This window comes from Lampris incognitus, chromosome 6 (assembly GCF_029633865.1).
Source record: "Lampris incognitus isolate fLamInc1 chromosome 6, fLamInc1.hap2, whole genome shotgun sequence".
Taxonomy (NCBI): Eukaryota; Metazoa; Chordata; class Actinopteri; order Lampriformes; family Lampridae; genus Lampris; species Lampris incognitus.
Window position 1 is genome coordinate 67,952,169 of NC_079216.1, and position 13,552 is coordinate 67,965,720.

A 13,552-nucleotide genomic window follows, 5' to 3' on the forward strand; every position below is an offset into this window, starting at 1 on the left:
CAGTCACCCAGCTGCAGAATACCTGCTACCACGCCCCGTCATCCCTCCTGCAGTCACCCAGCTGCAGCATACCTGCTACCACGCCCCATCATCCCTCCTGCAGTCACCCAGCTGCAGAATACCTGCTGCCACGCCCCGTCATCCCTCCTGCAGTCACCCAGCTGCAGCATACCTGCTACCACGCCCCATCATCCCTCCTGCAGTCACCCAGCTGCAGAATACCTGCTGCCACGCCCCGTCATCCCTCCTGCAGTCACCCAGCTGCAGCATACCTGCTGCCACGCCCCGTCATCCCTCCTCGTCACCCAGCTGCAGAATACCTGCTACCACGCCCCATCATCCCTCCTCCAGTCACCCAGCTGCAGCATACCTGCTACCACGCCCCGTCATCCCTCCTGCAGTCACCCAGCTGCAGAATACCTGCTACCACGTGTTCTTCTCCATGTTGGGAACGGATCTTCGTTTGGAGAGTACGAGCACGTCTCATTCGTGACAGTTTGAATCTCGCCCTTTTTGGGGTGGTGTGTGTCTTCCTCAAGCTCGGGTCCTCTGCCAGAGGCCTGGGCGTTTGAGGGTTCTGCGCAGTATCTTAGCTGTTCCTAGAACAGCACTCTTCTGGACAGAGACCTCAGATGTTGTTCCTGGAATCTGCTGGAGCCACTCTCCCAGTTTGGGGGTCACAGCCCCTAGTGCTCCTATTACCACTGGGACTGCTGTGGCGTTCACCTTCCACATCCCATCTAGTTCCTCCCTCAGCCCTTGGTATTTCTCTAGCTTCTCATGCTCCTTCCTCCTGATGTTCCCATCACTCAGGTTCGCTACATCCGTCACCACCGCTGTCTTCTGTTCCTTGTCGACCACCTCAATGTCCGGTTGGTTAGCCAGCACCTGCTTGAAGTCCCACAGGACCTTAGCTCTGCCATTCTAGACCACCTTTGGTGGTGTCTCCCATTTGGACTTGGGGACTTCCAGTCTGTGTTCATGGACAAGGGCCTAAATACATACATACATACACACACACACACACACATATATATATACATATATACATATACACATACATACATACACACACACTTACACTATATATATATATATATATATATATATAAAAATCCAGCGAGTCAAGTTAATTCTTTATGAGACAGTACAAGCCTATTTCATGCCATAAGCAATCATCAATCGTCAGCTGCCAATAAAGTTACACAGGGAAGAACATACCATTTCCATACCATTTTACATATCGTCACCTTCTTAAAATAATGGCCAAAGTCATATATTCAAGTTTGTGAAAAAACAGAATAAACTGAAACCAATATAGAATATGATATTTCTTAATTTCACACAAAAAGGTTATGACAATATATGACTATTGACATACAAATAACGCTGCAGCGTTATTTGTATGTCAATAGTATGTCATTTGTATGTCAAGAAGGTGACGATATATATATATATATATATATATATATATATATATACATACACACACACATACACACACACACACACACACACTCACTCTGGTTTGGCCTGTATACTGAGCCTCCGTACTCCTCAGTCACTCTGTGTGTGTGTGTGTGTGTGTGTGTGTGTGTGTGTATATATATATATATATATACACACACACACTCTGTCTGGTTTGGCCGGTATACTGAGCCTGCGTTCTCCTCAGTCACTCTGTGTGTGTGTATATATATATATATACATACACACACACTCTGTCTGGTTTGGCCGGTATACTGAACCTGCGTTCTCCTCAGTCACTGTGTGTGTGTGTGTGTGTGCGAGTGTGTGCATATATATATATATATACACATATATATATATATGTTGTCACCTTCTTGACATATATATACACACACACTCTGTCTGGTTTGGCCGGTATACTGAGCCTGCGTTCTCCTCAGTCACTCTGTGTGTGTGTGTGTGTGTGTGTGCGCGAGTGTGTGTACATATATATATATATATACACATATATATATATATGTTGTCACCTTCTTGACATATATATACACACACACTCTGTCTGGTTTGGCCGGTATACTGAGCCTGCGTTCTCCTCAGTCACTCTGTGTGTGTGTGTGTGTGTGCGAGTGTGTGTACATATATATATATACACATATATATATATATGTTGTCACCTTCTTGACATATATATACACACACACTCTGTCTGGTTTGGCCGGTATACTGAGCCTGCGTTCTCCTCAGTCACTCTGTGCCCTCTGCTAGAATCCTTCAGTGAACACATTTGCCCTTGGTAGTGGAGGAGAATGTTATTTAAATGGTGGACAGAGGCCTCTAGAGGGCTGTCCATGGTACTGAATCCACACATTAGAAATGGACACCGGCTCTGTAGGAGGCCAGCAGTAATGACCATATCCCCCCTGGGAGGAAGGCCCTTAGCGCAGAGCCTTTAAGGAATTCTAATAACTAATTTTCGAGAAACTTTACTTAATGACCTACTGAAGAAAACGAGTATTAGTTACAAGGCAACTGTGTTGGAGAGAAGAATCATACTCACGGACACGTTTAAGCTTAATTTAAATGCTAATACAATTCCTGAGCATATGTGCCGGATGTGTGGAGCCCTCCTGTGCATGCTGATGAATTACAAATGAATGACTGCTAGTGAGAATCCACACCGCTTCTCCTGCTAGTCAGTGGTCAAGGGAGTCTGGCAGGCCAGCCTCACAGACTATCCTGCTGAGTGCTGGATGGCCTTCAGATCACCCTGATTGGTTCCTGGAGCCTGACATCCTTTCTTCACAGACATGAGCTGCATCCCTATTGGTCCCACAAATTGTCCGTGGTCAGTGGCTGGCTCGGCTTCAAATGGAACGTCGGGAGACGGAGCTGTGAACACGGCCAGGGCTCAGTGGAGCTCGGCAGCGTGCCCATGCTGGAGCCGCCCGACGAAAAGTCACACACACACACACACACACACACACACACACACACACACAGAGGAAGTCTAACGCCTAACCCTGAACACCCTCATGCTCTTTGTTAGACACAGCAGTACATACAGCGCTCGCAACAGCGGATACACAACACGTGTCCAAAGTCATGTATGCAGACGAAACCTCGCTGCAGTTTTACACCCAGGTTACAAAATGGCAGTCACAAAAGAACATGGACTTTCTTGACACCATACACCTCTGACTATTTATAAGAGCCTGTCCTCTCCCTCCTTCCCGTCATGTATGTGCTTACGTACGAGAGAGACACACACACACACACACAGATCGCTGGTCTCTTTAGGGTCAACGCCTTGAGCGTTTGATAGAAAAAAGGGTGGTTTGTGTGGTCAAAGGCAGTAGATATGGTAATTTGGGGAAAGGGAGGTGTTTTGTCATGTCACATATAGTCTTAAACAGGCTGTCAGCTGCAAACTATGAGTATGTGTGTGTACTTTATATGTTTGTGCATGTGCGTGTGGACTCACACGTAGGTGTATACAATCTGTGTAGGGCAATCTTCTCTATTTGTGAATTCGGTGTCTTCTTTAAAAAGAGTATCTGTGGAATACCTAACAGGCAAAAATGAAAATATACTCTTTTTTTTTTAAGGTTAACCACCAGGTGGCATCCGTTGGCTCCGCAGAGACATCAACACCCAGGCTGTACAATTCCATAACATACAATTATGACCGTTAAGTGGACACAAACACAATTACAGATACACACTCGTATATGCAGACACACCACACAGAGTGCAGTGGTTCTGCATCATAAGCAGAGATCCCTGACCGGAATGAACCTTAACATGTGACACGGACTGAATAAGGTAAACTTGGTGACACAGTTCAGGATCAGTTTAGTAGAACCAGTCAGCATTTTGTTACTATATCTTCAATTATCATTAATAATGGCGGCTTCGCACAATAGAAATGGCACAGAATGAATCAGAAACCCACCCGCAGCTGAATCTGATTCTAATCCTGATAAATCAGCTTCACTAAAATCTAATTTCTTTGATTGATTTCAAGTTGGCATTAAAAATTCTGCTATTGCTGCAAGTAATTAAACCAAAGATATATAGGTAACTAATTTTCTTCACCCCTAAATAATCACAGCTAATGATATAACCATAGATGCAAGAGAGGGCAGGTATGCATAAAGCCTCCTTGTGTATTCTTCCGTCATCTATCAGAAACAACAAAATGCTCAATTGAAATCTTCCTCATTAACAAATCATCTCTATAAAATATACAAATGAACACTATGCACCCAAAATGTGCATTTAAAGGACCCCAACACTGATATCCAGTGTTTTCTGTATTAATGCAGCCAGCAGTAGAAACCTCGCTTACTTCGGCGGTCCAATGACACATTTCTGACGCCACCATGTGGCAGAAGAACTACTGCAGAGAAACGGAGAGTTAAGTTTCGATTTTGATGCTTGATCAATGGGGAGCACATCCTGTGTCTCTGCAGGGAAAGCGCAGCGGCCATATTTACCGTAATACAGTACAACTGAAATTTTTTAGACAGCAAAATGACCTCAGTGGGGCCTCCACTGAAGACCTTTTGGATGACTCTGATTTTGATGTTTTGAAAGAATCTTGCATTTAGCCATACTTGTAAGAACCAGAATGCAGCGCTGAAGAAATCCAACATAGAGAGGTGGAGGCTGCCACTGCAGTGGCCGTGCAGACAGCCACAGCTAGCGGGAGCAGCGAGTAGCCTTCAGTGACTGGTGGTGTTTGTGTAGAAACTGTCCCAGCATGCTAACAGAAACATATGCCATAAACCATAACGTCACCTTCTTAAAATAATGGCCTAAGTCATATTTTCAAGTTTTTCAAAAAACAGAATAAACTGAAACAAATATAGAATATATGATATTTCTTAATCATTTCACACAAAAAGGTTATGACAATACACAACCTTTTTGTGTGAAATGATTAAGAAATATCATATATTCTATATTTGTTTCAGTTTATTATGTTTTTTGAAAAACTTGAAAATATGACTTGGGCCATTATTTTAAGAAGGTGACGATAACAACGAAAGAGAATGGACCATGGCCCACGAGTAAGCAATATTTTACTTATCTAAGTTGTATGCCGCTGTACTAGGGGAATTACGGCTGAGCCGGCAGGTCTACAGGGTTGCTTCCCTGGTACATGTAGTAGCTATGGGACAGGCTCTCTGAGCAGGGAATGACCGTTTTCTCTGTAAATATAAGTTACACCAAAGCGGTTCAAGTTTTGATAGACAATAGAGACCGTCAGTACTTTCTGGGTGTGCACTGAACAGGGAGCCACAGAGGTTATGCGATCCTCTACAGCCGTCAGGAACTTTTAAACCTCAGAACGGATTGCTCACTTCCCTCCATCATCACAGACAATTTCCCCATGCATATCATCCGCTCACTGGTCTCGCAGTGGAAACGCTGCCCCGTCGGCAGCTTGAACAGAAGAGGGGGAAGCGGAGTGGGCTACATGCTAAGCTAAGTAGCTAAGCTAAGTCCCTCCCCAGTATCTTCATGGCTAATGTCCAATCGTTGGCTAACAAAATGGGCGAGACAAGACTCAGGCTGTCCTCTCAGGAAAGGCTGGAGAACTGCTGTCTGCTGATGTTTACGGAGACTTGGCTCAACAGCAACGTAGCTGACTGGGCTGTCGAGCTAGCGGGCCACACAGCCTTCCGTGCCGACAGGACAGCGGACTCCGGCAAGACCCGTGGAGGAGGTTTGAGTATTTATGTGCTCTCATTTCATTTTACACAAAGGGAAGGTTTACAAGATGGTAGTGAGACCAGCTATGTTATATGGTGTGGAGACAGTGGCACTGATGAAAAGACAGGAGGTGGAGCTGGAGGTGGCAGAGTTGAGGATGATAAGATTTTCATTGGGAGTGATGAAGAAGGACAGGATTAGGAACGAGTATATTAGAGGGACAGCTCAGGTTGGACGGTTTGGAGACAAAGCAAGAGAGACAAGATGGAGATGGTGTGGACATGTGTGGAGGAGAGATGCTGGGTATATTGGGAGAAGGATGCTGAATATGGAGCTGCCAGGGAAGAGGAGAAGAGGGAGGCCAAAGAGGAGGTTTATGGATGTGGTGAGGGAGGACATGCAGGTGGCTGGTGTGACAGAGGAAGTTGCAGAGGACAGGAAGAGATGGAAACGGACGATCCGCTGTGGCGCCCCCTAACAGGAGCAGCCGAAAGTAGTAGTAGTAGTAGTAGTAGTAGTTCGTTTTACACATGTGCCTGCCTATTGTTTTTAATGACAACAAATTGAATTGAATTGAATGTGTACATTATGTCACCAGGTCAATAGTGACACAAGTCTTAAAATTCTAATTATTACTATAAAATATCTGATACCTCCAAAAATTTGAAATCCTATGAAATATTTTTTTGCCTGCGCAGTGTTTTGTCAGATTCATAATCATGTGCATATATGTGTGTGTGCGCATTGTGTTTGTATCCGCTCTTTTGCACATATCAGATGGCAGTGTGTTGACAGGCACAGGTAGCCCCAGCTCTTACATTAAGGCAGACTGAGCCTTTGGTGAGAACGCCCTTGACAGAATCAGAACAAGAGCACAAGTAAAAAAATAAAGATATCAATGTGCTGTTATTTAATTCCATTGTAGGCAGCCAATGTTGCAGAAAATTAGGAGGATATGAAAAAGGGCCACTCTCTGTGTTACCCTGCCTAATTTCAAACTTCCCCGTAAAACAATTTCCTGTCTTATCTCGTGCTCCGCAATTTCAAAGCTCTCCAAATCTATACACCCCCTAAAGGTAAAGGCATCTGGTTTCATTAAGAGTGAAATTCTGAAAATACACAGAAAGTGAAAAGGTGCTGAATAGCTGCTCTCCACCGTGCAGAGAGCCGACGCGGTGTTCAGCACGTCGCAGGCGCTGCACGCAACACCAGCAGCGGCTCATGACAAATCAGAGGGGATGTTTGAGAGATTTGCCTTTGAATGTCAAACGGATGCAGGTGGAACACAATATGCTGAAGTGGAGACAACACGGTACGAAAACACGAGGAATAGAGAGGTTTTCCAAACGTTGATACTGAATGTCAGACACACAGACTTGTACAAATGCACACACACAACACACACACACACACACACACAGCACATACACACACAGCACATGCACAACCACACTCAGTTTTTGGTCAGTTATAAAAGCACCAGTTCACCACCTCTCATACAACGTAATGAGAAGTTTATGTTTATGCTGCAGCTTTCTTTTACGGCTTCTTCATTTTTTTAAACAATACATTTAGTTTAAAAATTGGCATGGATGACAACCCACCCTTGCACCAAACTTGCTCATTTGCATATTCACAGCGCTGTAAAAGGTAAAGCAGAAGGTACAGATCAGCGTTTTTGAAATGTAAGCTGCTCACATTTTAATCGGAGCACTGAAGGCAAGAGGGCCAAATGGAAAGATGGAGAGCAGTTAAGCCTGCTCGCCAGCACAAGTGCCACTCTTCAGGTCAGTTGATGGATGCTTTTCATCCACTGAACAGTCCAGCATCTAAAATAAGGTTTTGGTATGGGTGAACAGTACAGTTTCTAAAATAAAGTTTTGGTATGGTTTAACAGTACAGTATCTAAAATAAAGTTTTGGTATAGGTGAACAGTACAGTATCTAAAATAAAGTTTTGGTATGGGTGAACAGTACAATATCTAGAATAAAGTACAATATCTGAAATAAAGTTTTGGTATGGGTGAACAGTAAAGTATCAAAAATAAAGTTTTGGTGTGGATGAACAGTACGGTATCTAGAATAAAGTTTTGGTATGGGTGAACAGTACAGTATCTAAAATAAGGTCTTGGTATGGGTGAACAGTACAGTATCTAAAATAAAGTTTTGGTGTGGGTGAACAGTACAGTATCTAAAATAAAGTCTTGGTATGGGTGAACAGTACAGTATCTAAAATAAAGTCTTGGTATGGGTGAACAGTACAGTGTCTAGAATAACGTTTTGGTATGGGTGAACAGTACAGTGTCTAGAATAACGTTTTGATATGGGTGAACAGTACAGTATCTAAAATAAAGTTTTGGTATGGTTTAACAGTACAGTATCTAAAATAATGTTTTGGTATGGGTGAACAGTACAGCATCTAGAATAAAGTTTTGGTATGGGTGAACAGTACAGTATCTAAAATAAGGTCTTGGTATGGGTGAACAGTACAGTATCTAAAATAAAGTTTTGGTGTGGGTGAACAGTACAGTATCTAAAATAAAGTCTTGGTATGGGTGAACAGTACAGTATCTAAAATAAAGTCTTGGTATGGGTGAACAGTACAGTGTCTAGAATAACGTTTTGGTATGGGTGAACAGTACAGTGTCTAGAATAACGTTTTGATATGGGTGAACAGTACAGTATCTAAAATAAAGTTTTGGTATGGTTTAACAGTACAGTATCTAAAATAAAGTTTTGGTATGGTTTAACAGTACAGTATCTAAAATAATGTTTTGGTATGGGTGAACAGTACAGCATCTAGAATAAAGTTTTGGTATGGGTGAACAGTACAGTATCTAAAAGTTTTGGTATAGGTGAAGAGTACAGTATCAGGAATAAAGTACAATATCTGAAATAAAGTTTTGGTATGGGTGAACAGTACAGTATCTAGAATAAAGTTTTGGTATAGGTGAACAGTACAGTATCTAAAATAAAGTACAATATCTGAAATAAAGTTTTGGTATGGGTGAACAGTAAAGTATCAAAAATAAAGTTTTGGTGTGGATGAACAGTACGGTATCTAGAATAAAGTTTTGGTGTGGGTGAACAGTACGGTATCTAGAATAAAGTTTTGGTATGGGTGAACAGTACGGTATCTAGAATAAAGTTTTGGTATGAGTGAACAGTACAGTATCTAAAATAAAGTTTTTATATGGGTGAACAGTACAGTTTCTAAAATAAAGTTTTGGTATGGTTTAACAGTACAGTATCTAAAATGAAGTTTTGGTATGAGTGAACAGTACAGTTTCTAAAATAAATTTTTGGTATGGTTTAACAGTACAGTATCTAAAATAAAGTCTTGGTATGAGTGAACAGTACAGTTTCTAAAATAAATTTTTGGTATGAGTGAACAGTACAGTTTCTAAAATAAAGTTTTGGTATGGTTTAACAGTACGGTATCTAAAATAAAGTTTTGGTATGAGTGAACAGTACAGTTTCTAAAATAAAGTTTTGGTATGGTTTAACAGTACAGTTTCTAAAATAAAGTTTTGGTATGGTTTAACAGTACAGTATCTAAAATAAAGTTTTGGTATGAGTGAACAGTACAGTTTCTAAAATAATTTTTGGTATGGTTTAACAGTACAGTATCTAAAATAAAGTCTTGGTATGAGTGAACAGTACAGTTTCTAAAATAAAGTTTTGGTAAAATAAAGTTTTGGATGTCCGAGCTCCTCACCCTATCTCTAAGGCTGAGCCCAGACACCCTACAGAGGAAACTAATTTCAGCCGCTTGTTTCTGCGATCTCCTCCTTTCGGTCACTACCCAAAGCTCATGACCATAGGTGAGGGTTGGAACGAAGATTGACTGGTAAATAGAGAGCTTTGCCTTCCGGCTCAGCTCCTTCTTCGCCAAAACGGTCCGGTACAACGGACCATTGTGGCGCATGGTTGGCCCACAGAGATCTTCTTGGGTGAACAGCACAGTATCTAAAATAAAGTTTTGGTATGGGTGAACAGCACAGTATCTAAAATAAAGTTTTGGTATGGTTTAACAGTACAGTATCTAAAATAATGTTTTGGTATGGGTGAACAGTACAGCATCTAGAATAAAGTTTTGGTATGGGTGAACAGTACAGTATCTAAAAGTTTTGGTATAGGTGAAGAGTACAGTATCTAGAATAAAGTACAATATCTAAAATAAAGTTTTGGTATGGGTGAACAGTACAGTATCTAGAATAAAGTTTTGGTATAGGTGAAGAGTACAGTATCTAAAATAAAGTACAATATCTGAAATAAAGTTTTGGTATGGGTGAACAGTAAAGTATCTAGAATAAAGTTTTGGTGTGGGTGAACAGTACGGTATCTAGAATAAAGTTTTGGTATGGGTGAACAGCACAGTATCTAAAATAAAGTTTTGGTATGAGTGAATAGTACAGTATCTAAAATAAAGTTTTGGTATGGGTGAACAGCACAGTATCTAAAATAAAGTTTTGGTATGAGTGAATAGTACAGTATCTAAAATAAAGTTTTGGTATGAGCATGGCCGCCAGGTTAATTTTCTCCTCTCACTGAACTGCAGAAAACCACAAAGGAAGAGTATCTCATCAGATCTCACCCTCTGCAGTCTGTTCATTTACTCAATAGGCGGTGGTTTAATCATGTAAACTTGTGATTTGTTTTATCACACCAATTTTCGAAATCAGCCATATTCTGAATAGAAGACTTATCAATAGGCAGGACAAACTTAGTATTGGGTCAAAGAGGATTTTCATGAAAAAAATAAATTCTACTTAAGGAGTATTCTGCTGGTAAAGGAGGGGGCCATAGTGTGACACATATGCACAAAAAGTCATTCCTGACTCAACATGACAGATGCTGGGTGATCAAATTTGATCAAAAAGTTTTTTATTAGTTCACAGTGGTGTAGCGGTCTAAGCATCGGCTTTGTGTCGATGCAGCTGCCCACTGGGGACCGGGGTTCGCGCCCCGGTCTCGTCAGATCCAACTATGGCCGGACTCGACAAAGCAGCAATAATTGGCAGCGCTGTCTTCGGGGGGGAGTTGGCTTGTGTTCGTAACATGAATGCGTCTCTGTGTGTGTGGGAAAAAGCAGTGGTTCGGCCTGGATTCACCTTGTCACGAACGTGGGGACGCGTCTCCTTCCAGACTGCCGGCCGGAGAGATGCAGTTGGCGAACGCATGTAGTACGAGGGTGGGTGTTTGAACTAAAAGAAATAGGGATCGATTGGCCACTAAATTGGGAGAAAAAAGGGAAAAATCAGAAATAAATTTTTTTTTAAAAATTGTTTTTTTCCCCCTCATTTTTCTCCCCAATTGTATCCAGCCAATCACCCCACTCTTCTGAGCCATCTTGGTCACTGCCCCGCCCCCTCTGCGGATCCAGGGAGGGCTGCAGACTACCACATGCCTCCTCCCATACATGTGGAGTCACCAACCACTTCTTTTCACCTGACAGTGAGGAGTTTCACCAGGGGGATGTAGCGCGTAGGAGGATCACACTATTCCCCCAGTTCCCCCTCCCCCTGAACAGGCGCCCCGGCCGACCAGAGGAAGCGCTAGTGCAGCGACTAGGACACATACCCACATTCGGCTTCCCACCCGCAGACACGGCCAATTGTGTCTGTAGGGACACCCAACCAAGCCGGGGGTAACACGGGGATTTGAACTGGCGATACCCGTGTTGGTAGGCAATGGAATAGACACTGACATGTTCGACACTGACATGAGCATTGAAAAATTCCCAAACACATGGAGCCTTGGTCAAAATGAAGGTTTCTTCAGCTATATAAAGACTGGCTACCAGCTATAAAACCCAGAGAGCGATGTCAGACAGGAATGAATATAAGGTACGCCGTGGAACACATGGATAACATAAAGACTGACGGACAAAGGAAAACCTTCGATATTCTTACCGGTCCCTCCACGCTGAACAAGAATTGTGGCCTCAGATCCAACAGGGCACTCTTTAAGCAGCTCCACCACGCGTCCATGTCCGGCTCCGGCCACCGCCTGCTGGTTGATCTCCAGTATAAGGTCTCCCTCTATCAGCCCCGAGGCACCCTGGGACCCGGGCTCCAGCACCTGCACACACACAACACAGCAGCTGTCAGTTACCGTATGGTAGCGACACTAGAAATCCTTACAGCATCGCACAACCTTGTTAACGTCTCATATTTTCAAGACTACAGAAAGTACATGAGACCAGCTTGTCTTGTATTTGAAGAGCACAATTCCTTCAGGTCTGTTCTCGAGATGTTGTATTGTGTCCTTTAAAAAGGTTTTAACTGATTCTTATGAGGTCTGGTAGTTAAGCAAGATGTTCACCGTTACTATTCTTGTCTGTACTCTTGTTACATACACAGACTACTACTACATACACTCACTGGCCACTTTATTAGGTACACCTTGCTAGTACCGGGTTGGACCCCCTTTTGCCTTCAGAACTGCCTTAATCCTTCGTGGCATAGATTCAACAAGGTACTGGAAACATTCCTCAGAGAGTTTGGTCCATATTGACATGATAGCATCACGCAGTTGCTGCAGATTTGTCGGCTGCACATCCATGATGCGAATCTCCCGGTCCACCACATCCCAAAGGTGCTCTATTGGATTGAGATCTGGTGACTGTGGAGGCCATTTGAGTACAGTGAACTCATTGTCATGTTCAAGAAACCAGTCTGAGATGATTCGAGCTTTATGACATGGCACGTTATCCTGCTGGAAGTAGCCATCAGAAGATGGGAACACTGTGGTCATAAAGGGATGGACATGGTCAGCAACAATACTCAGGTAGGCTGTGGCGTTGACACGATGCTCAATTGGTACTAAGGGGCCCAAAGTGTGCCAAGAAAATATCCCCCACACCATTACACCACCACCACCAGCCTGAAGCGTTGATACAAGGCAGGATGGATCCATGCTTTCATGTTGTTGACGCCAAATTCTGACCCTACCATCCGAATGTCGCAGCAGAAATCGAGACTCATCAGACCAGGCAACGTTTTTCCAATCTTCTATTGTCCAATTTTGGTGAGCCTGTGCGAATTGTAGCCTCAGTTTCCTGTTCTTAGCTGACAGGAGTGGCACCCGGTGTGGTCTTCTGCTGCTGTAGCCCATCTGCCTCAAGGTTCGACGTGTTGTGCGTTCAGAGATGCTCTTCTGCATACCTCGGTTGTAATGAGTGGTTATTTGAGTTACTGTTGCCTTTCTGTCAGCTCGAACCAGTCTGGCCATTCTCCTCTGACCTCTGGCATCAACAAGGCATTTTCGCCCACAGAACTGCCGCTCACTGGATATTTTCTATTTTTCGGACCATTCTCTGTAAACCCTAGAGATGGTTGTGCGTGAAAATCCCAGTAGATCAGCAGTTTCTGAAATACTCAGACCAGCCCGTCTGGCACCAACAACCATGCCACGTTCAAAGTCACTTAAATCACCTTTCTTCCCCATTCTGATGCTCGGTTTGAACTGCAGCAGATCGTCTTGACCATGTCTACATGCCTAAATGCATTGAGTTGCTGCCATGTGATTGGCTGATTAAAAATTTGCGTTAACGAGCAGTTGGACAGGTGTGCCTAATAAAGTGGCCGGTGAGTGTATATGAACATACGTATATAAACTCCCAACATTACAACCCATACTTTACAACCCATACTTTTAAAATTACAACCCATACTTCCTTGTACCTGGGGCTTATATTGAGATAGGCTACACTGAATACCACTTGAATATAAAATGACTGTGGGACTGTTCAGTCTTCAGACTGTTGTTGCTGTTCTGCACGGCGCCTGAGAAGAAGGCATCCGCAGCCTTACGCCCTGTTTCAAGTTGAACATTGAAAAGCCACACCACGCACTGTTTAA

At 43.1% G+C, this 13,552-nt stretch overlaps 1 protein-coding gene across 1 annotated transcript in view; it reads right to left on the reverse strand.

Annotated features, from left to right (window-relative positions):
• Positions 1-13,552, reverse strand: part of LOC130114653 (membrane-associated guanylate kinase, WW and PDZ domain-containing protein 2-like) — a 77,742-nt gene that overhangs the window by 15,617 nt on the left and 48,573 nt on the right. Inside the window, exon 13 of the mRNA XM_056282514.1 lies at positions 11,603-11,771. Within this exon, the coding sequence (XP_056138489.1) occupies positions 11,603-11,771 (169 nt within the window). The remainder of the gene's footprint in view (positions 1-11,602; positions 11,772-13,552) is intronic.